The following is a 23,707-nucleotide window of genomic DNA, read 5'->3' as shown; positions in this document are numbered from 1 at the left end:
GGTCAATGACCTAAATAGAGCTGGGACCATAGTCTCACAGATTACCCTTAGTAACACTATACTGTCATGGATTAAAATCCTGCAGGTCACACAAGGTCCCCCTGCTCACGTCAGCAAATGTCCAGGCCCGTTTGAAGTTCGCCAATGACCATCTGTACGATCAGGAGGAGGCATGTGGTCGGAGGAGGCCAAAATAGAACTTTATGGTGTCAACTCCGCTCACTGTGTTTGGAGGAAGACCCCAAGAACACTGTCCCAATAGTGAAACATGGGGGTGGAAACATCATACTTTGGGGGTGCTTTTCTGCAAAGGGGACAGGACAACTGCACTGTATTGAAGGGAGGATGGATGGGGTCATGTATCAAAGATGTTGGCCAACATGTTTCCCTTAGTAAGAGCATTAGAAATGGGTTGTAGCTGGGTCTTCCATTGACCCGGATCACACAGCCAAGACAATGGAGGAGCCACTCCGTAAGAAGCATTTCAAGATCCGGAGTGGCCTACCCAGTCTCCAGAATTGGACCCAATAGAAAATCTTTGCAGGGAGCTTAAGCTCAATGTTGTCCAGTGACAGTCCCGAAACCTGAAAGATCTTGAGATCTATTGTATATGGAGGAGTGGGCCAAAATCCCTGCTGCAGTGTGTGCAAACCTGGCCAAGGACCTCAGGAAACGTCTGACCTCTGTAATGGCAGACAAAGGTTTCTACCAAATATTAAGTTCTTTTCTTCTATTGTATCAAATACCTATTTCATGTAATAAAATGCAGATTATTTAAAAATCATACAATGGGATTTTTCTATTCTGTGTCACAGTTGCAGTGTATCTACAATAAAGATTTCACACCTCTCCATTCTATGTAGGAGGGAAAACTTGTAAACGGCAGTGTATCAAATACTTATTCACCCCACTGTAGAGCAATCGGCAGCAGTGGTGGTGATATGGTGACGTCTACATCCCAGTGGACAGAGGGACCTCTGCTGACATCATGCCCATGTGACCAGAAGGGGCGTGGCCTACGTAGCTGATACCAGGAAGATAAATTATTCTCCTAAATCCACGTGGGCATGGAGTTGACTATAATAGAAGCGGGGGTGCAGGGGGCGAAGCCCCCCCTTGCATTAGTATAGTGACAGGGAGTACACCTCACCACGCGTCGCCCACCAACAAAGATGGCCACGCCCACTAACCAATCCAGCCACGCCCACTAACCAATCCGGCCACGCCCACTAACCAATCCGGCCACGCCAAAAAAAAACAGTTCTTTCTGGTCACTGGAATTCAGACACAATGGCGGTACTATAGTCACACCGCCAATATCAGCCGTTCTGGCTGTAGTGAGGTAGGTCGCCATGGGAAAATTCCATAGTAACATACCTCATGTGCAGATAGTACTGCATACTGGTTGGCACATGTGAATATGACCCACTAATCTGTGACTGTGTGACACCCAGTAATCTGTGGCCAGGTGGCACCCAGTAATCTGTGGCCGGGTGGCACCCAGTAACCTGTGGCCGGGTGGCACCCAGTAATCTGTGGCCGGGTGGCACCCAGTAACCTGTGGCCGGGTGGCACCCAGTAATCTGTAGCCGGGTGGCACCCAGTAATCTGTAGCCGGGTGGCACCCAGTAATCTGTGGCCGGGTGGCACCCAGTAATCTGTAGCCGGGTGGCACCCAGTAATCTGTAGCCGGGTGGCACCCAGTAACCTGTGGCCGGGTGGCACCCAGTAATCTGTGGCCAGTTGGCACCCAGTAATCTGTGGCCGGGTGGCACCCAGTAATCTGTAGCAGGGTGGCACCCAGTAATCTGTGGCCGGGTGGCACCCAGTAATCTGTGGCCAGTTGGCACCCAGTAATCTGTAGCCGGGTGGCACCCAGTAATCTGTGGCCGGGTGGCACCCAGTAATCTGTGGCCGGGTGGCACCCAGTAATCTGTGGCCGGGTGGCACCCAGTAATCTGTGGCCGGGTGGCACCCAGTAATCTGTAGCCGGGTGGCACCCAGTAATCTGTAGCCGGGTGGCACCCAGTAATCTGTAGCCGGGTGGCACCCAGTAATCTGTGGCCGGGTGGCACCCAGTAATCTGTGGCCGGGTGGCACCCAGTAATCTGTGGCCGGGTGGCACCCAGTAATCTGTAGCCGGGTGGCACCCAGTAATCTGTAGCCGGGTGGCACCCAGTAATCTGTAGCCGGGTGGCACCCAGTAATCTGTAACCGGGTGGCACCCAGTAATCTGTGGCCGGGTGGCACCCAGTAATCTGTAGCCGGGTGGCACCCAGTAATCTGTAGCCGGGTGGCACCCAGTAATCTGTAGCCGGGTGGCACCCAGTAATCTGTAACCGGGTGGCACCCAGTAATCTGTAGTCGTGCAGCACCCAGTAATCTGTAGCCGGGTGGCACCCAGTAATCTGTGGCCGGGTGGCACCCAGTAATCTGTGGTCGGGTGGCACCCAGTAATCTGTGGCCGGGTGGCACCCAGTAATCTGTAGCCGGGTGGCACCCAGTAATCTGTGGCCGGGTGGCACCCAGTAATTTGTGGCCGTATGGCATCTAGTAATCTGTGACCATGTGGCACTCAGTAATCTGTAGCCGGACACTGCAGAGGGAGAACCTCCTCCGTTCCAGTCTATACAGGAGGAGACGCCAACACTCGCCGGAACCCAACTGCGGAAGCCACGTCCTCAGCCACCAGTTACCATAGCAACTGGAGAACTATTTCAATTGGTCTACATTGTAGACCAATCAGAACCTATCACAGTTTTTCCATATTAGAATCTGAACCAATCCCTCGGATGCCGGAGAAAAACGTAACTGCAGTAAGTGGGTGGAGCTTATTCGATTCGTTAACCAATTGGCGTTGACCTTGCGAAACACCAATCACTGCAACTTCCGCCTGTGAATTAGAAGCGACGTGCATTTTTCTGTCAGAGCAAAGAGACGTAGACCAATAGCAGAGCTCAGCACGTACACTTCCGGTCTGTTACTAATGGTGTTTAATGGGAAGTCCGATTAGGGCGGGGTTTAGTATTGAGAGTGACAGCTATGGTAACCAATCCGTGGTTTGCTCCACGTCGGCAAGACTGAGGAAGATGGACGCGGTGCTGCTGGTGAGTGAGGCCGCTGGCGTGTAAGGGAAGGCGGCTGGTGGTGAGGGCTGTGCTGCCCCCTCACAGCTGGCTGTCTCCGTACAGATGAACGTTAGGCTGGGACATGGCGGGTGGAGCGGGCTGTGTATGTGACCCGTATTGTGCCCAGCTATTGGCAGCAGCCCCTGGCTCTGACCTGTGCAGCACCTGGGACATAAACAGACACTGTCCCGACACGACGCTTCCCCACCAGTCTGCACCTGACCCCATGATAACAGCATGTGCTGACGTGACCGCTGCAGCCGATCAATGGCTAGAGACCGATGGGGGCGGGGTGGCAGAGGGTCTTGTTAATACCAGCCGCCTGTAACCGATTTGATGGGCCTGGAACGTCCACGTGGGACTGATGCGATGATCTCCGAGGTTACACCCGCTGAGACCCTCAGTGATCCCAAGGTTGGGGCTCTGAAATCCTGAGAGCTGGGCTTTGTAGTCCTTCCTAAATGGAGCAGCGGTGCACGTAATCGGCCATCTCTGTTCATCGTCTATGGGACTGTCAGAAGTAGGAGAGCGCTGTACTCTGCTTTCTCCTGCAGTCTATAGACAATGAATGGGGCATGTGCCCCTCGCTCCGTTCAGGGCGCAGTGCAAAGCTTTGTGCTGGGGGTTTCAGTGCTGATATTTGTAACATTAGGAGTCTTTGTAGCTGGACCCCAAGTGATCAGCACATTATCCCCTATTCAAAGGATTAGGGGAAAACATATTTTGGGACTAACCTTGCAAATTCATCCCAAACGATTGGGACGTGCCCTCTCTGCAGGATGTGAATGGAGGGCACTGTGCATGTGATGAGGGGTGAGGTCCAATACTGAGGCTGATGTCTTCTGAGAAGCCTATTACAGGCAGAGCTCGTTGGGGTAGGGGATGCGGTATAGCGTTCAGATCTAGCGGTGGGCTTGGTGCAGGCACATACTGCAGGCAACCAGTAATTTCAGCATTACTGTTACCCACGATATAAGTGCCCGCTTACTACCGTAGTATGAGGGGTGTAGCATTACAGCATTATGCCAGGGGAATTTTTAACTCTTTTTGTAATTTTCTACAAGTTAAAGTGAATAAGATTAGTTTTCTTTTTTCGTTACATACGATAGAGAAAATATTTTCAGTTCAGGTGGCCATAGTGGCACCAGCAAATGTCAATATTCATTATTAATCACTGCCTTTCAATGTCCCTTTGGAAACTTAAAGAAAATCTGTCACCAGCTTTTTGCCACCTAATTTGAGAGCAGCATAATGTAGGGACAGAGATCCTGATTCCAGTGATGTGTCACTTACTGGGCTGCTTAGTGTAGTTTTGTTAAAATCACTGTTTAATCAGCAGTAGATTACCATTAGATAACTACTTAGTGTGCTGCCAGGTAGTCCAGCATTTTCATGAGCTCCGTATAACTGCTAGATCTGCGGCAGAGAAGACATTGAATCTATCATAATGACAGCAAACAGCCCAGTAAGTGACACATCACATCAATCAATTTAATTTTTGCCTTGCAGGACCCGTGCTGAGGTCATACCAATGTGACCAGTAGGGGCGGTGCCTCAGCCAACAAAGCTGATCCCAGGAAGCATCATTTTTCTGTTGGCTGAGGCCCCGCCCCTTCTGATCAGATGGGTATGACCTCACACAGGTCCTGCAAGTCAAACATTAAATCGATTGTATAATACTTATGCTAATTCTAACAGGGAGAGGGGATAACTGAGTATATTATCTGATTCTCAGCTGCTGTCACTCAACAAGCAGCTAATTTTATAAACTTTACTTTCTTGGATTTCAAAACCAAAACATCCGAGCTGACCACTACAGGTCTGTAGAGAATCAGCATGATAGTGCCAGTATAGCACTGGCTTTAGGTTATATATGAAAATCCTGGTGATTGGTTCCCTTTAAAGGGAACCTGTCACCTGAAATTTCGCTATTAAACTAAAAGAATCCCCTTCTGCAGCTTCTGGGCTGCATGATAGAAAGGTTCATCTTGCTACTCGCCCCCCTTTCAGACGTAAATAAACACTTTATAAAATCTTTTTGGTATGCTAATGAGCTTTGCTGGCCACGGGGGCGTGCTGTATTGCGTCCATTATTCCCCCTCGTGCCGCTGTTCGTCGTCCCCCAGTGTTGATTGACAGATGAGGCCGCCGCCCTCATATTACTCAGTGCTCCTGAAGTCTCGCGCATGCCCGTGGCACTATCACGGGACTGAGCACAGTTCAAATTGCAAGCGCCGGTGATCGTATTGCGCAGGTGCGAGATTATGGGCGGGTACTTGAATGACGCTGGTAATGACAATGTCATCACTAGCGTCATCCAAGTAGCCACCCATAATCTCGCGCATGCGCATGCAGTGACACTATCGCGGGACACTTCAAATTGCGAGTGCCGGTGATGTTATTGTGCATGCGCGAGATTATGGGCTGCTACTTGGATGATGCTAGTGATGACATTGTCATTACCAGCGTCATTCAAGTACCCGCCAATAATCTCACGCCTGCGCAATACAATCACCGGTGCTCGCAATTTGAACTGTGCTCAGTCCCGCGATAGTGCCACTGCGCATGCGCGAGACTTCAGGAGCACTGAGTAACATGAGAGCGGCGGCCTCATCTATGTAAATGAACACTGGGGGACGGCGAACAGCGGGAGGAGGGGGAATAACGGACGCAATACAGCCCTCCCCTGTGGCCAGCAAATCTCATTAGCATACCAAAAGGTAAGATTTTATAAAGTGTTTATTTAGGTCTGAAAGGAGGGCGAGTAGCAAGATGAACCTTTCTACAATGCAGCCCAGGAGCTGCAGAAGGGGATTCTTTTAGTTTAATTGCGAAATTTCAGGTGACAGGTTCCCTTTAATACCTCTTTGGAAGATTCTGGAAGGGCTGTAGTGAAGCTGCATTGTCTGCAGATTTTGGAGAACATTTTTCCCAGTCAAAGCACTTGTCATTTTTACATGTTTTCTTATTACATTTCCTGGTGGTCTTCCAGACCCTCCTTTGCCGTTGATATAAATGATCCCATAATGTATTAAAAAAATCCTTCTATTAAAGCGGCTGTTTCATGACAGATATTTATTGCATAGTTGATGTGTCATAAATGTCGAATACATGTGGCTCCCACTTCGGATGTGCTGCTCACTCGATCTGACAGGTGCCACGGTCACAGTGACAGGAGAGGTGACCGCTCGTCGTCTTCTACATCATCTGAACTCCCAAAAGAGTTCCTTTCCTTAATTCACTGGTGTTTACTATTGGCCTTGTTGCAGTTCAAATCCGTCATCAGGTCTAGTAGTATGTTTGTTTTACCACCTACAGGAACCAATAATCAGAGATCCTTCATCCAGCAGCCTGTAAATAGTGTCAGCAATTCTATTTCCACCTATAATACCTGACTATCAAGGGGCAGTTATTGTGCTTATAAATTGTCTTGTTAAAGGGGTTGTCCGTCTTAAGTGTCCAAGTGCCCAGAGTAAAATATAAAAAGATTTTGGTCTCCTCTCACACCACAACTGTTCCAGGAATGTTGGCGCCTGTTCTTCCAACACATCTGATGTCATGTAGGCACTGCAGCCAATCCATCTGATGTCATGTAGGCACTGCAGCCAATCCATCTGATGTCATGTAGGCACTGCAGCCAATCCATCTGATGTCATGTAGGCACTGCAGCCAATCCATCTGATGTCATGTAGGCACTGCAGCCAATCGGCGCCCGCTCATCGGCTGCAGCCTTTACTATTTCTTCTGAGCTGATGCCCACTCCGATTTTTATATTGATGAGCAGTGACCCTTGATTAGCTGCTGTGGTCACTTGACACAACAATATCACATTACGCACCAGGAGCAGCTGCGCTCACCTCTTTGGATTGGCGTTGCTATGATAGGTGAGTATATGCTGTTTTTATTTTATGGGGGGGGGGCACTAAATTAATTAAGCGAATGCCCAGTTTTGGACAACTACTTTTAATGAAGAGTTGCACATATCGCCATAATGTCTGTAAGATATTGTTTCTCTTATGCGGACTGGCAAGTCAGTGTAATGAAAACAGAGTCCTTTTCAAATTGCTCACCTCCTGGGGCATGAAAGCCTTCTCTATAGCACCACTGACTGCAGTTGGTTACTGTATAAACTAATGTCCTACACTCTTAATGCGTTTTCTGTATGACTAGGGAAATATTAATCCGAATCAAAGTTTCCTCAAGAAAAAAAGTACATCAGTCGCAGAATCTAGTTTCATGGCTATCACCTCTCGTCAGTGCAGAGTAGGTTACCCGGGATTGGAAAATGGTTGTGCAAATTTAGGGATATTTGGTGTTCGGGTGAAATTTCAGGATGATCCTAAAATGCGCTCTAACCTTTTCAGGTGAACTTAATGTGACCATCTCTAAACTTTTGGATGTTCATGTCCTACTGTTCAATGTTTCACTACTTTTTGCACAACTTGCTGTTCTCTAAGGCTAGGTTCACATTTCCGTTGTTTTGCATCAGTCACATGCATTGCTTGACGCTTGTGACTGATGCGTTGTACAACGGATGACAAGAATTGGAATTAGAAAGCATTTTCCGTTGTAAAACGAGAGAGAGAGCGATCAGCTGATCGTTCACAATAGCCGTTCCACCGGCTTTTGAGAGCGATTAGATGATCTCCTGGCGGCCGGCTATTCTGAACGATCAGCTGATCGCTCTCAAAAGCTGGCGGCCGGGAGATCAGCTGATCGTTCGGCCGCCGAGAAAGAGCACGTGCAGCGAAATCATAAGGATTCTGCTGCTCAAAAAACGTTACACTCTGCGTTCCTGCCGCCCGACGGTCAGTCTTTCCATGACCGATCAGTCGGGCGGAGGATGCAACGCAAGGGTATCAGTCACCATCCGTCGCTCATATAAGTCTATGGGAAACAACAAAATCTGCCAAATGGATTGTGTTGTTTATCAGAGCGGCGGATTGTGACTGATGCAAAACAACGGAAATGTGAACCTAGCTTAACAAGGAGCTTAATAACAAAATTCACAATAGGTGTTTGATCCATGAATCGCCCAATAAATTTCAAAGTTCAATTAGAATTGGTATTTAAACAGGCCTCCGCATCATGCTGTTTACATTTTGACATCATGAGACCAAGATGACGCCTAACAATTGATCAACAGTACCTCACAATTACAAGGCGTCAAGCAGGATGTTCTCAGAAGTAGCCACTGAGCTTCGTGTTATCAGCAGGTTGCAACAAAGATACAGAGAGACCGGAATAGTCACAAAAAGGCACAGAAGTGGACGTCCTTTGGCCACATCTCACACTGATGACTGCTTTATTGTGAACTATGCACTTTGTAACTGGATGATTAATGCCACACAACTCCAGTCACATTGAAGGTAGGTGAGAGGTACCCAGGTGTCACGTCAGACCATTCAAAACCATTTACATCTGTGTGGTCTGTGTGCTATATGACCTGCAAGGGTATCTGACCACACCATTAGGCACAAGCGTCATCATCATGCTGGACGAGGGACCAGTGGGCCTCAGTGCTATTCACTGATAAGTCAATTTTACATTTAGCAAAAATGATGGCCACAAACGATGTAGGAGAAGCGTTATGCATCAGCCAATATTGAGACCAGATGAGCCTTTGGTAGTGGCAGTGTGGGCAGGTGTCTAGTTAATACAGAATTTCCCTACACTTTGTGCATGGTACAGTGACAAGCCCCTACTACATGAATTACCTCATTAATTCAATCATTGTGCATCTGCATGAACACAGGTTTAATTTCATCTTCATGGATGACAATGTTCCAGCTCATAGAGGTCGCATCATCAGGGAATGGATACTGGGGTACCTCAAATGGAGTGGCCTGCACTTTCTCCAGACCTGAATCCCATAGAAAACCTATGGAATCAGCCGAGTTACCATGTAGAGGCTCGTAACTCTGTAACCCAGACTTTCAATGACCTGAGGGCTGCCCTTCAAGAAGAGTGGACTGCCATGCCTCAGCAGACAAGAGCTTCCCTTATGAACAGCAGGAGATGTATTTGTCAGCTGTAATTGATACTAAAGTCCACACGACAAGTTATTGAGATAGTCATTTTTAGGGGTGGGGGTATACCCACCACTGTTATTGGCTTTTGTTTCAATAAATTGTTTAAGATGAGGAAATCACCATCGCACGCTTCTACTTAAAGGGAACCAATCACCAGGATTTTTGTATATAACCTAAAGCCAGTGCTATACTGGCACTATCAGGCTGAGTCTATACATACCTGTAGTGGTCAGCTCGGATTTTAAGGCTTTGAAATCCAAAAAGTAAAGTTTATAAAATCATCAGCTTCTTGAGTGACAGCAGCTGAGGATCAGATAATATCAGGGGTGTATTCTTAGTTATTCCCTCCCCTTTTAGAATTAGCATAAGTATTATGCAATCAATTTAATGTTTGACTTGCAGGACCTGTGTGAGGTCATACCCATGTGACTAGAAGGGGCGGAGCCTCAGCCAACAAAGCTGATACCAGGAAGCAATATTTTTCTGTTGGCTGAGGCTCCGCCCCTTCTGGTCACATGGGTATGACCTCACACAGGTACTGCAAGTCAAACATTAAATCGTTTGTATAATACTTATGCTAATTCTAATAGGGGAAGGGGATAACTCTGAATACCCCCCAGATATTCTGATCCTCAGCTGCTGTCAGTCAAGAAACTGATAAACTTTACTTTCTTGGATTTCAAAACCTAAACATCCGAGCTGACCACTACAGGTATGTAGAGAATCAGCCTGATAGTTCCAGTATAGCACTGGCTTTAGCTTATATACGAAAATCCTGGTGATTGGTTCCCTTTACATGCCCTACTTTTATGATGAAATATCACTGTAGTATGAACCTTTTTACGTTTTCCATACATTTTACCCAAAAGTCAAATATCTCTAACTTTGTGTGTGTAATGTATAATACTGTACATTCTAATTGGTTGACACTGATATTGGCTTGTAAGCTTTCCTTGACTTGGCTAGATGTACTAGAAGTGATCGAGGTGATTCCCCAGTATTGTGTTATGAGGGATCCCCCTACCAAATGTGTTGGTGGTTGGTGTTGTGGACATGTTGTCATTTGCACAATCTGTCGATGCTTCCTTAAAGGGAACCTGTCACCAGAATGTTCGCTATTAAACTAGAAGAATCCCCTTCTGCAGCTCCTGGGCTGCGTTCTATAAAGGTTCCTCTTGCTACTGGCCCCCCTTTCAGCCCTAAATAACAACTTTATAAAATATTACCTTTTGCTATGGTAATGAGCTTTGTTGGCCCCAGGGGCTGGCTGTATTTCATCTGTTATCCCCCCCTCCTGCCGCTGTTCGCCGTTCCCCAGTGTTCATTTACATAGATGAGGCCGCCACCCTCATCTTCCGCAGTGCTCCGAAGTGCCACTGCGCATGCGCGAGACCTATCGCGGGACTGAGCACGGTTTTCAAAAAAAGGTAAACGGGGATGATAAAAATAAGCAATGGTCAGCGCAAGCTCATAACGGTAGAGGCAGAGGTAAAAGCGCGGGCGCAAGATTATGGGCGGGTACTTGGATGACGCTGGTGATGACATTCACAGCGCCGCCCATAATCTCGCGCCTGCGCAATAACATCACCGGCGCTCGCATTTTGAAAAGTGTTCAGTCCCGCGATAGTGCCACTGCGCATGAGCGAGACTCCCAAGCACGGCGGAAGATGAGGGCGGCGGCCTCATCTATGTAAATGAACACTGGGGGACGGCGAACAGCAGCAGGAGGGGAGATAACAGATCAAATACAGCCCACCCACGGGGTCAGCAAACCTCATTACCATAGCTAAAGGTAATATTTTATAAAGTTATTTAGGTCTGAAAGGGGGGCCAGTAGCAAGAGGAACCTTTATAGAACGCAGCCCAGGAGCTGCAGAAGGGGATTCTTTTAGTGTTAATAGTGAAAATTCTGGTGACAGATTCCCTTTAAAGATGTGATCCCTTCAGAATGGCCCCTGTACATATCACTGATTTGGAATCTCGATATTAGATTTGAGGAATACTCCGATTCTGAGGTGATAACTGTGAGATGAATTAATTAAAGGGATTGTGTAATCCAAAAATAACTTGCTGTTTATTTCAGGATTTTATGATAAATGAAGTTTTTGTTAAATTTTTCTTTTTTCTCTTTTTCATTTTACAATTTCTTGCAATATTCTCACTGACAAGCTATGGCTATTCTAGACTCAGATTTCCTGCTCTTTCCACATGTATATTAGAAGTTCCTTTAGATCTTGTATTGAATAATCTAATGCGCGTGTACAAGGAATATCATGTAGGTGGAGGAGCAGGGTCACCTGTGGCATCACCTACTGCGAGGAGGGTAAATCCTGAGTTGTCAGCTGTGTGCAGAGGTGTTACCGGTCATTGTTATCCTGACTGTGATGATAATGAGGCTTCTGAAGAGAACAGAAAGTAGGAGTCTAAAATAACCCAAGTGGTTAATGTAAAAATTTGCAAGATTTTATTTATTTATATATTATTTTTTTTTTTTTTTTTTTGTGAGATCTGAAATTTTACCAAAATAAAAAAGTAACGCAAAAACATGATTTAAACAGGTTTTCTCCTAATACATTCTCTTTAACAGGAGCCCAAATGATAGTACATATAGTGCCTGTTCATACATGGACATGACCTAACTCAAAACTTACTAGGAGAGTGTTCTTGGTGGCAGCAATGCCGGTGTGTTTACTGCTTAGCGGAATTGGCATGATGTACTGTCAGGAACTGGGGTGCCACAGGCGGCAGGAGCATGTGCGGCACTCTGAGATATAAGGCAGAGAAGAAACTTCACGGACCCAACCAGCATCTAAGGGTATGTGCCCACGATCAGGACTCACCGTGCCCTGGACGCAGAGGGCCCTGACCTGCGGGGCCGTGAGTCTCCTCCGCAGGAGACCGCAGCTGCTTGTACCCACGATCAGGGTTTAGTGCGCTCCAGTCTCTCTCTTGTGTTCTCCCTACGGAGGACGCATGTGATTCCACAGCAAATAATTGACATGCTGCGGTCTGAAAACATGCACGGCGAGTCAGTGTTTGCTACAGAAAAAACAAGCGCAGTGGGCACAGGATTTGTAGAAATCCATCCACTATGCTTGTACTGTACAACGTGGCGTTTTGGACGCAGCGAAAACACGCTACATCCAAAACGCTGGAAACACTGATCGTGGGCACGTATCCTTATGCTTCCACCAATTACCTTAATGCAATCGATGGGATCAGACTATGTTTGTTGTATCTGTATACATGTGGATTTCCTGAAATAGGCAGTTAGTCCAAGAATAGCCCTAGTGGCCAGTGGGAAGATTGCAAGATTTTTAGTTTTTTATTTTGACTACCTGTAATACCCAGCCTGAGGTAATAACGAAGTCTTCCACTCTCTCTCTCTCACCACCGAAATCATATTGAGTGACACATAAGCTTCTTAGGCTGGGGCCACACGGGGATTACTGGCAGTACAGCAGAGCCGGGTGTCCCTGCGACTGAGGTCCGATCGTGTGAGCGGACTTCAGCTGCGGGGTGCGGGCTGACGCTGAGGAGGGGAGGGAGGGATTTATCTCCCTCTCTCCTCCGTTGCCGACTATTGCCATTCTCGCCCTGCACTCGTGGTACACCGGTGTACTGCGAGTGCAGTGCGATGTTTCTCTCGCCCCATAGACTTGAATGGCTGCGAGAGAAAACAGGATTGCATTACAGTTGCAGCATGCTGCGATTGTTTTCTCAGTCCGATTAGGGCTGAATCACATAGGCTAATATTGGTCCGAGTGGAATGCGATTTATTTATTTATTTATTTATTTATTTTTTCCTCTCCCCTTTATCGGTCCGATTTTCATGCCGTATGTCTTGGGCCTTATACTAAGAATGTCCTTTGTTGTCTATAGCAACCAATCACAGCTCCTATTACTGATAGCAAAATAGAAGCAGTGCTGTGATTGGTTGCTATAGGCCACCTGATATGCAGGATAACTGTCAAAACAGCCAGTATATAACCTCACACATCCAAACAGTAAGTAAGCTGTTCTTTTGGGCGCATAACTGCAATGCACAGGGTTTACATATCCCCTCAAAACATAGTCTGCGTTCCCCGAGTTAATTGAGGTGGCTGTGCAAGATTTCGTAACTGTAAATGCAATGGTTCAGATTGGGGATAGTTGTTTGTATATTACATGCGAAGACTTTAATTTTGATTTAAAACTTGCAATAGATTTACACCGTATTAAAATACCTCACTGGGGAGTTGATCACTCATATCCCTCTGTCTATCTATCTATCCCTCTGTCTATCTATATATCCCTCTGTCTATCTATCTATCCCTCTGTCTATCTATCTATCCCTCTGTCTATCTATCTATCCCTCTGTCTATCTATCTATCCCTCTGTCTATCTATCTATCCCTCTGTCTATCTATCTATCCCTCTGTCTATCTATCTATCCCTCTGTCTATCTATCTATCCCTCTGTCTATCTATCTATCCCTCTGTCTATCTATATCTATCTATCCCTCCTATCTATCCGGCCCTCTGTAAACCATGTAGAATGCTGGGAACAATCAGCCGCTATTAGAGATTGCTTTCCTTGCATGGTTTTCTGTGCTGTCCTTACCTGGATGATCTGGATTGAGGGAGGAGAAGAGTCGCTCTATCTAAATCCTAATTATAGGTATGTAAGTGATTTGAAGTCCCAGGCACAATTACCAATATGTCACACAGCAATGTCAGTGTCACAGCCTATCCAGTATTTAATGGCCAATTCAGTATTTATTTCCGTTAATTGCAGCACTAGTAAATAATGCTCACATAAGAATTAATTACTTACTTTCCACCATCCCGTCTAAATCACTCATCTTCCATCTCGGGAGTGAGATTAATCCTGTGCCTCAGCGCTTCGGAGCTGCCCTGGCCCACTAGCAATAGATCTGTGAAATAATTAAAAGGACTCTTTAAATGCCCGCAATTTATTAGTAATGCAATATTTTCTGATTCATTTACACAAAAGCCTCCTACTAATAAATGGGGTTTGTAAGGGGCTTTACCTTGGCCCGGTAAATGCTTAGCAGGCATTTAGGTAGACAAGTAAAAAGACAGAGCATCTCCCAATTAATATTGCTGCCAGCTGTACTGTGGATAGATGAAACATCTTGCTTATAGGATAACCCCCTTATAAGGGAACTTCTTACCATGTTTTTCCCATATAGCGTACGGCTAGAACCTATAGGCCCTCTGACATAGCATTCTAAGATGCTGTATATTATTCCCCAATCTGCAGTGCAAGGTAAAAAAAAAACAAACCAAACAACCTATTATTATACTTGCCTACTGCACGGTTCGATCTGATGGCTTTCTCTGGTCTTGATCCGGTGCCTTCTCCCTGCTATCAATCGCCGTCCTCCTTCCCTGCTCTGTGTGGATGACACATCCTACATAATCCACAGAGTCTTACATTGCGCTCCTGCGCAGGCGCACTTCTCTTTGCCAGGTCAGAGCAAAGTACTGTAGTGCGTGTTATATTAGGGGTTGGCGGCTTAGCGAGAAGATGGAAAAATACAATTCTAAGCGCAACCCAGGGTCCACTGTGCTATGGGAGGATATAGCTGCTAAGAGCCCAGAGAACTGGACGGACAACAACGGATTTCAGAAAAATGGTTTACGTTAGAAGGGTGCAAAACAGTTAGTGTTATTTGCACACTCACACTTCAGAGAACAACTGTGAGGTCAATGCAACCACACCACGGTTGAGAATGAAGCGCCAATTATCAAACTGAAGTACAGAGGAATAATAAGGTTCAGGCCAACCGTTAGCTTATCCAGTGCTTAAAAGATAGCAGTTCTCTTAACCAGTACTGTTATACAGTTAGGGGGTGTGGCAGACCCCAAAGATAACAGTGGCTTCACCAGCACTGTCACAGCCATTAAATAAGAAAAGGTCTAGCACAGTTCGCTTAGCTAGCGCAGTTACTAGTGATAAGAAGGGGAGGATAGCGGTAATCAGTACGCTTTACCAGCGCTGACACCAGCTATAATTATTCGGTAGCGGATTAGTATAGAGACCTGCCTAAAAAACCCTCTCGCAACAAGGCAAGTAAAAAGAGCAGTGTCCCTATATCAGCTAAGCACCACCTAGCCTCAGCTCAAGCTCCAATCAGCGTAGCTGACGTCTACAAGCAGACAACGGCCAATCCGGATGTGCCACGTCATGCACATGCGCAGTGGCCAAAAAAATCAGACTTGGAAAAAGACTTGGTTTGCGCATGCGCACACGCCCACTTTCCTCCCTTAGACTCTGGCGCCTGTACTGCCACTCGTAACACCGCAGAGGATTGAGCCAAACACTGAAAACAGCGCCAAGGTAGAACTGTAACCGGAGAGTGAGCCTCGGGCAATGGAGAGACCGGACACCCTGACTCTGACTTGAGAAGGAGGCCGCCTCCGGCATATAGCCCTAGCAGTGCGCATGCGCGAGGAAAGGCCAAAGAGCACAGGGGCTTGCACACTACAGTACTTTATGCTGCTCTCAGCAGGGCATAGAGACGTGCACATGTGTAGGAGCACGGACACTGTGTGGATGACGTAGAGGGCGGTGATGTCAAAAAGAGAAGGTGCCGGTAAAGATCAGCGATGCCCATCGCACTGGACCGCGTTGTAGGTGAGTATAATAAAAGCTATTTTTATTGTCTTGCGAGCTGATTGGGGACATATATACAGCATATAGAATGATGTAACAGAGGGTTTACAGGTGTCGGCTGTACTTTATATGTTGAAAACATGGTGACTGTTTCCTTTAAGTGCTTTCTAAGATATCTATTTCTGAGATATTTGATTATTACCCAATTTATTAACCCTTCCTAGCAGTGCTGTGGAGTTGGAATCGGTATAAAATGGAATTACTAGAACTCCTTAAATATATAATAAATTGGGTACAATAGTTCGATGCAGTATGTGTTGAATATTTTTTTTCGTAAGAATTCGGGAAAGTTATAAAATGTCCTATGACTGTCTGTTCTATTCCTGATCTAAGGATCCAGGCTTTTACTTGAGATCAACCTGTGCTGCATTTTGTCCATGCTCCGTAGTAAAGCTCTTCTACAGATCAGAGGAAAAAGATATTGGGAAGGAAGTCTGCGCTCATCTCAGAACTGCTAGGAATTGCTTCATCACCCATTTACAGTGACTAAAGAATTACAAGCTGAGGCCTTAACGCTTGGCATTTTCATAAAGGAGTGAAAGAACTTGCTGTTTTTCCTATCCCAAAGAGGAGGTTTAATTGCAGATGGCATTGCTGCGTCTATGAAACTGAGAAAGATACTGCTATTAGAAAATTAAAATTCTCCTGGCAACTGTGTATGTTGGACCCAAGTCATCGATATTGCTTGATAGGCAACAGCTTACTAAAGAAAAATAAATTCTGAGGTAGCAGTTAGGATGAGTGAGCTACAGGACTGCCAAGAGCAAGAGGACTTGGATCCTGTCAGTGCTACTGCTGCCGTATCTTCAGCCTCATCAGATGAGTTAAATATTGAAAAGTATTTGGATGAGAAGAATCAGCAAAGTGTTGCCACAGGGAAAAAGATCCCACTTCCCATAGCAATCAGATTGACCAGATTTCAGACAAATGTTTCACTTGCCCTCACAGAAGTGGAAAAGTTCAACCGTTCATCAAAACCGTTCATCATGAAGTGGAGATGATGCCCATGTGATCACAGCTTTGCCACCAACCCACGTTAGTGTAGAGTGGTTGTTCTCCAGCCTTAAAATAATTAGGTCAGTTTTTAGGTTATTTATGCAGGAGGATCATATGTAGGAGACACAATTACTTCAAAAAAGTAAGAAAAAATTATGTTTAGCCAAAAAAACGTTTTTCAAATCTGTATTTTGTGACAAGTTCCCTTTAACTTTTACGGTTTGTTTGAAATGCAGAGCAGAAAGTTGGGATGTTCATTGACATTACCCTGATATCTACACGTCTGTCACATATTGTTTATTGACTCATTTTATTCAGTTCAGTGCCCAGAACGTCTCTCCGACACCTGCTCTGTATTCATAGCTGTCTGCACCACGCTTATGGTTATTACACTGCGAAGAAGTATGGATCCTCATATATTGCTTATGTAGGAGGGAACGACGGTGCTTAGAAGTCTTCAAAGAAAAAAAAGAACGTACATAAGGCACATATAGAAGTGTAAGGCTATGTGCACATGTTAATTATTTGGTGCAGAAACCTCTGCATCATTTTCTGCATATCTCAGCGTAGAATATGCACGATTTTGCTGTTTTTGTTGAGCATTTTACATGCAGAATGGCTTTTTCCCTACTCAGAATAGATGAAATCTGCAGCAAAAACACTGAAAGAATTCACAGGACTTAAATCTGCTACAAATCTGCAAATGTAAAATAAGCAACGTGTGCAGGAGAGTTCGGGAATCTCATTCACTACACTGGGACTAGGAAATCCTTTTAGCTTTTGTGATTAAAATGGCACTGTGAGGCAAATCCCGGGATATGAAGATGAATTATGACTCCAGTCATAATCCCTCATCACTCCCTGGCAGTGCCCCCTCCCTTCTTGTTCTCAGTGTTCCACTTACACCTCCATGGCCATGTCCTGTGATATGGAAATTAGGTGGTGTGGGAACAATGGACACAGGATGACTCCCTGCCGTCACCCTGTAGTAGGAGCTGCTAGCTAGTTAGCAAGGCTATGGAAATAGCCAGACAGAACGACTCCAGTAAAAAATGGTTCATATCTCGCAAGCCATATTTCCGATAAATATGGCAACCATAAAAATGGTGTCTCTGCATGCGGACGATGCCGGCACACCCTTTTTATGGGAGCAGGACATTGGGAAATGCCCCAGGCGTGATATCAGCCAATGGGGAACTGGCAGACAGGTCATGAGTCCCCTCGTTCTGTAGCTAAATTCATAACTGTCACAATGAGAGCATTGGCGTCCGCCTACGACGCTCCCAGGCAAAGTTATGGCCCATATTCCATGTTGGGATATTGTCCATAACTCAAGCCAGGGGTGGAGCAGTGCTCCCTGTGAGGTCACGAAGGTAGGAGGGGAACTGGATTTGCCCAGGTTGATAACCCTACTTCGGCCATTTTCCAGGGTTCTTTTCGCTGGGGGCACGTGTAGGAAACATCTGTGGGAAGGATCCTAGAAACCTGGCCTACAGCGCCCCCCTGTGGCCAGACGCAACAAGGTAACTGCTGGAACTGTGTATGCCTGTTTGTAAACCATGCTTTATCTGTAACTGTACTCTGACATATGTATATTCTGTAGATTCCCTATTGTATATATTGTAGTTTCTAGTGTGCTTTAGGCTGATTAAATTATATAATTAATCTTGGGCTGTTCTGTTATCTCGATCTTGAATCCCACGTCTGTGTGTTCGGCTAATAGTTACCGTGAAGCGGTTGGTGGCAGCGAGTTTGTGCCAAGGATTATTGTGGGGAGGCCAGTGAGATTCGGGGAGATTTTATATATTCCGCCCGCGGAGGTCGGGGGAATATATACCCTACTCTCACCGGGGACCCTTCAATAATCGGCATAAGTAGTATAGCGGCCTCCTTGCTTATTGTCGGGCAATTCCATAATTGGCCTGACTATAAGAGGGGCGCTAGAGAGCGCATCACGTGCTCTGTCGGTCGGGAGGTATAAAGGAGGGGTGACCCCCCACTTGTTACCCCCCGATTGTGACGTACTGGTAGCCAGCGCGGGGGATTTCTGAGTGACCCCCCCCGGTGGTTTGTGACATATTGGTGGCATAGCGGTGGGATCGAGATAATAGTGTGTGTGAGTGTGAGACCCATACTCCCAGACACTAAAGACTGCCTGCAGCAGCTGTGGCTGCTGGGGTCTTCAGACTAGCTCAACACTAGAGTGTCAGAGTGCAGATACTGTAAGGTGTGTGGAGGCATCAGGTGTCAGTTCTGTGTCAGTGACCAAAAGTCTGCAAGAATGGCTGATGGCACCAGGAGCAGAGCTAGGCAACTGGCCAATGCTAAAGCAGGAGCCGAAGAGAGGGAGGACGGTGCTGTGGACAGTAATGAGGAGGTTGCCCACGAGTCCTCCAGGAGCTCGACGCCAGAAAACAGCTCTGCAGAGGACATTGCACAACCTGGCACTGCTGGACAAGATGAGGAGCAGCTCACCCAAGGGTCCTCAACGAGCCAGATGCCAGCCCTCCGCTCTGCAATGGACAGTGAAGCACCAGGCTCCGCAGCGGGCCGCAGATCACCACGCGCCATTCCACCGAGCCTGGGAGGCTCGGATAGCCTTCTTCAAATGGCTATGGCCCTTCTCCAGGCTGGAGACCAGGAGGGCTACAAGGAACTCCTGGCAGAGCGCAGGGCAGAGCGGCAGGCAGCGCGTGAAGAGCGCCAGGCAGAGCGTGAGGCTGCGGAGCGACGGCAACAGGCAGACCGTGACCACCAGCTGCAGCTAGCTCAGCTCCGGCCCTCATCAGCCACACGTGACCTTCAAGACACCAAACTTCCAAAGGTCCGTGTTGAGGACTTCCCAGTGCTGGAGAAGGATGGAGACTTGGACTCTTTCTTGACTGCTTTTGAACGGACTTGCTTGCAGCACCATCTGGACAAGGAGCAGTGGGCCAAATACCTGACCCCCCGTTTAAGGGGTAAGGCCCTGGATATCCTTGGGGACTTGCCTGCTGAGGCAGATCAGGGCTACGACACCATCAAGCGGGCCCTGATCCAACAGTACAACCTCACCCCAGAGTCCTACCGCAAGAAGTTCCGGAGCCTACAGAAGGGACCAAAGGACTCCTGGGCTGACCACAGGCGGGCACTTGCCCGAGCTGCCGACCACTGGACCCAAGGCCTGCAACTTTCCACCGGACCGGAGATCCTGGACTTGTTCATCACGGAGCAACTCTTGTGGAACTGCCCTGAGGATCTCCGCCAGTTCATCCGAGACCAGAAGCCAAAGGGGTCCACGGCTACAGCTGCCCTTGCCGATGACTACACCAACAACCGGGCTCCTGAAGCCAGGAGAGCAGCCACCAGCAGCACCTGGAGAGGGGGTAAGATGAATTCTGCGACTGCCCCACCTGCCCCTAGACTGCAGGGGGTGTCCCCCTCAACTCCCCTCTCCAGGCCCGTGGCAGAACCAAGACGGTGCCACCAGTGCAACCTACCTGGACACTTCAAGGCCATGTGCCCTCAGCGTCCCAAGGCCTCGGCTCCGTCCCCGTCCCAAGGGCCGCCCAAGGTGTATTGTGTGGGTGGGGGTGGTGGTAGGTCCCTGGACAGCTTCCAACCTGTCACCGTCGGCCGGTCTGTGACCATAGGACTGCGAGACAGCGCCTCGGAGGTGACTCTGGTGCGGCCTGAGATGGTGTCCCCCCAAGACTTGATCCCTGGAAAAACCCTCGCTGTCTCCGGGATTGGAGGCACTGACCCGGCGCTGCCTGTTGCTGACATTTATGTGGACTGGGGCGCAGGGCGGGGGGTGAGGGAGGTGGGGGTAACTGATCGGATCCCTGCAAACGTGCTCCTTGGGACAGATTTGGGGCAGATAACCTCCCAGTTTGGGCCCCCCCCAAGGGCTGAACCTTCAGCCCGTACTGACATGACTCCTAACCATGTTAATGTGTTATCTATGAATGATGTAAGGGAGGAGGGAGTGAACTCTGATTTTTCTGCTTGCATAGACACCATAGACACACACTCAGCTGCAGCTGTGACAGGGGAGGGGGTCAGAGAAAGGTGTGACAATGCCTCTACAAGTAATCAGCCTGTGAGCTGGGATCTGTTGCCCTCTGCAGGGATAAGCAGAGAGCAGGGTGCTGCAGGGGGAGGACCAGTGTGTGGGGTGGGGGCTACCACAGCAAATGTGGGGTCCCCAGAGATTTCACAGCGGGGTTCTGTTGCTGCAGGAGGGGAACAGGCAGGTGAGATTGGGGCCGGTCCAGGAGCGGAAGTGCTCCCAGGTAAGATCTCGGTGCATGGTTCCCCCACAACCGGGGTGTCAGGAAGCCAGGTAGGTCTGCCTGAACCGGCGACTTGGTCAGGAACGGAGGAGGAGCAGGCACGACCCACGGTCGCAGCGGCTGTGGCCGCTGTCACCCGCAGTGGGAGTGCTGGAAGCCAAGGGGCCTCCCGGAGGTCCGATAGCTCTTCCCCTTCTGACCAAGGGGCAGCCGAGTCAGGTGGAGGCCAGGACACAGGTCCCGGGGTACTGACTGAAGATGTGACAGTCTCGTCGATTCTGGCCACATCTAGTCAGGGGTTTCAGGCAGCGTTAGAAGCTGACGACAGCCTGAAAGCTCTTAAGGAGCAGGCGGCACAGCCTCCCTCGGACTCGGACCCGGAGCGAGTGGTCTGGGACCAAGGACGGCTGTACCGGGCCACGGTCCAGCAGGGTTCACCGGAGGCGTGGCCCAGGGACCGACAGTTGGTGGTACCCTATCCGTTCCGGACGGAGTTGTTGCGGATCGCACATGAGATTCCGATGGCCGGACACCTAGGGATCGCTAAGACCAAGGCCAGGTTAAACCAGCATTTCTACTGGCCAAAAATGGGGGCCGATGTGGCTGCCTACTGCCGTTCGTGTGAAACCTGTCAGAGAGTGGGGAAGGCGGGGCCACACCCCAAAGCCCCACTAGTATCTCTGCCAATCATCGATGAGCCTTTCAGGAGGGTGGCTGTGGATCTGGTCGGCCCGCTGGCCATCCCCAGCAGCTCCGGGAAACGCTTCATACTGACGGTAGTGGACTATGCCACCCGGTACCCAGAAGCAGTGGCCTTGTCGTCCATTCGGGCTGACAAGGTGGCCACCGCATTGCTGGAGATTTTCTCCAGAGTGGGTTTTCCCCAGGAAATGCTCACGGACCGGGGGACCCAATTCATGTCCCAGCTGATGGAGGCCCTCTGTAAGCAAGTCCAGGTGCGACATCTGGTGGCCAGCCCGTACCATCCACAGACTAATGGCCTGTGCGAGCGGTTCAATGGCACCTTAAAGCAGATGCTTAAGATGTTGGTCGACTCCCATGGGCGTGACTGGGAGCGGTATCTCCCACACCTGTTATTTGCTTACCGGGAGGTTCCACAGGCCTCAACAGGATTCTCACCGTTTGAGCTCCTGTACGGGCGACGTGTGCGGGGCCCCCTGGCTCTGGTGAAAGAGGCTTGGGAAGGGGATTTGGCCACCCCTGGAGTGTCGGTTATCGAGTATGTCATGCGCTTCCGGGACAAAATGCAGGCCTTGACGCAACTGGTACACGACAATATGGCTCAAGCCCAGGCCGATCAGAAGCGTTGGTACGACCAGAACGCTTGTGAGAGGACCTACCAAGTGGGTCAAAAGGTGTGGGTACTGGTCCCCGTACCACAGGACAAGCTTCAGGCAGCCTGGGAAGGCCCATACCTCGTGTACCAGCAGCTCAACCCTGTAACGTACCTGGTCACCCTGGACCCTGCCCGTGGAAGGCGGAAGCCCTTCCATGTGAACATGATGAAGGCACATCATGAGCGGGAGGCATGTGCGCTCCCCGTGTGCAACCTGCCCGAGGAGGGAGAAGCGGAAACCCTCTTGGATATGCTAGCCCAGGTTAGGGCAGGCGGATCCATTGAGGATGTGGAGGTTGGCCACCAGCTCTTGGAAGACCAACGGTCCCAGCTGTGGGCCACCCTCCTCCCCTTCCGGGGGTTGTTTACCAACCAGCCCGGAAGGACTGACTTGGCTGTCCATCACGTGGACACTGGGGATCATCCCCCGATCCGGCGTTCAGCATATCGGGTCTCCCTGGAGGTGCAGCAACACATGCGCCAGGAGATTGACGAGATGCTGAAGCTGGGGGTGATCCAGGCATCCAACAGCGCTTGGGCCTCGCCTGTAGTCCTCGTCCCTAAGAAGGACCGAACCACTCGGTTCTGCGTGGACTACAGGGGGCTCAATGCGGTCACGGTCGCCGATGCGTACCCAATGCCACGCATCGATGACCTGCTCGATCAGTTGGCCGGGGCTCAGTACCTGACCATCATGGATCTGAGCCGGGGATATTGGCAGATCCCCCTGACTCGCAAGGCCAGGGAACGCTCTGCCTTTATTACCCCATTTGGACTGTACGAGTCCACGGTGATGCCATTCGGGATGAGGAATGCCCCTGCCACTTTCCAGCGGATGGTCAACACCCTGCTCAAGGGACTTGAAGGGTACGCGGCCGCGTACCTGGATGACATTGCCGTCTTCAGTCCCACCTGGGAGGACCACCTAGAGCATCTAGCCCAGGTGCTCAGGCGGATCCACCGGGCAGGTTTGACCATCAAGCCGGGAAAGTGTCAGCTGGCCATGAGCGAGGTCCAGTACCTCGGTCACCGGGTAGGTGGGAGAACACTGAAGCCCGAGCCTGAGAAAGTGGAAGCCATCGCATCCTGGCCCACCCCCAGGACCAAGAAGCAGGTGATGTCCTTCTTGGGGACCGCTGGGTACTATAGGAGGTTTGTTCCATGCTATAGTAGCCTGGCAAAGCCCTTGACGGACCTCACCAAGAAGAAGCTGCCCTCTGCAGTCGATTGGACAATGGAC

The 23,707-nt window shown here is 48.8% G+C and overlaps 1 protein-coding gene across 1 annotated transcript in view; it reads left to right on the top strand.

The window, feature by feature from the left end:
- The first annotated feature begins 2,981 nt into the window (after positions 1–2,981).
- The window catches only part of COPZ1 (coat protein complex I subunit zeta 1), a 39,064-nt gene continuing 18,338 nt past the window's right edge, over positions 2,982–23,707 (top strand). Inside the window, exon 1 of the mRNA XM_075337183.1 lies at positions 2,982–3,107. Within this exon, the coding sequence (XP_075193298.1) occupies positions 2,997–3,107 (111 nt within the window). The 5' untranslated portion in view covers positions 2,982–2,996. The remainder of the gene's footprint in view (positions 3,108–23,707) is intronic.

The sequence above is a fragment of the Anomaloglossus baeobatrachus genome, chromosome 2, assembly GCF_048569485.1.
Source record: "Anomaloglossus baeobatrachus isolate aAnoBae1 chromosome 2, aAnoBae1.hap1, whole genome shotgun sequence".
NCBI classification, from domain to species: Eukaryota; Metazoa; Chordata; class Amphibia; order Anura; family Aromobatidae; genus Anomaloglossus; species Anomaloglossus baeobatrachus.
Note: the sequence above shows the minus strand (reverse complement) of the source record. Positions and strands in the feature narration are given on the sequence as shown.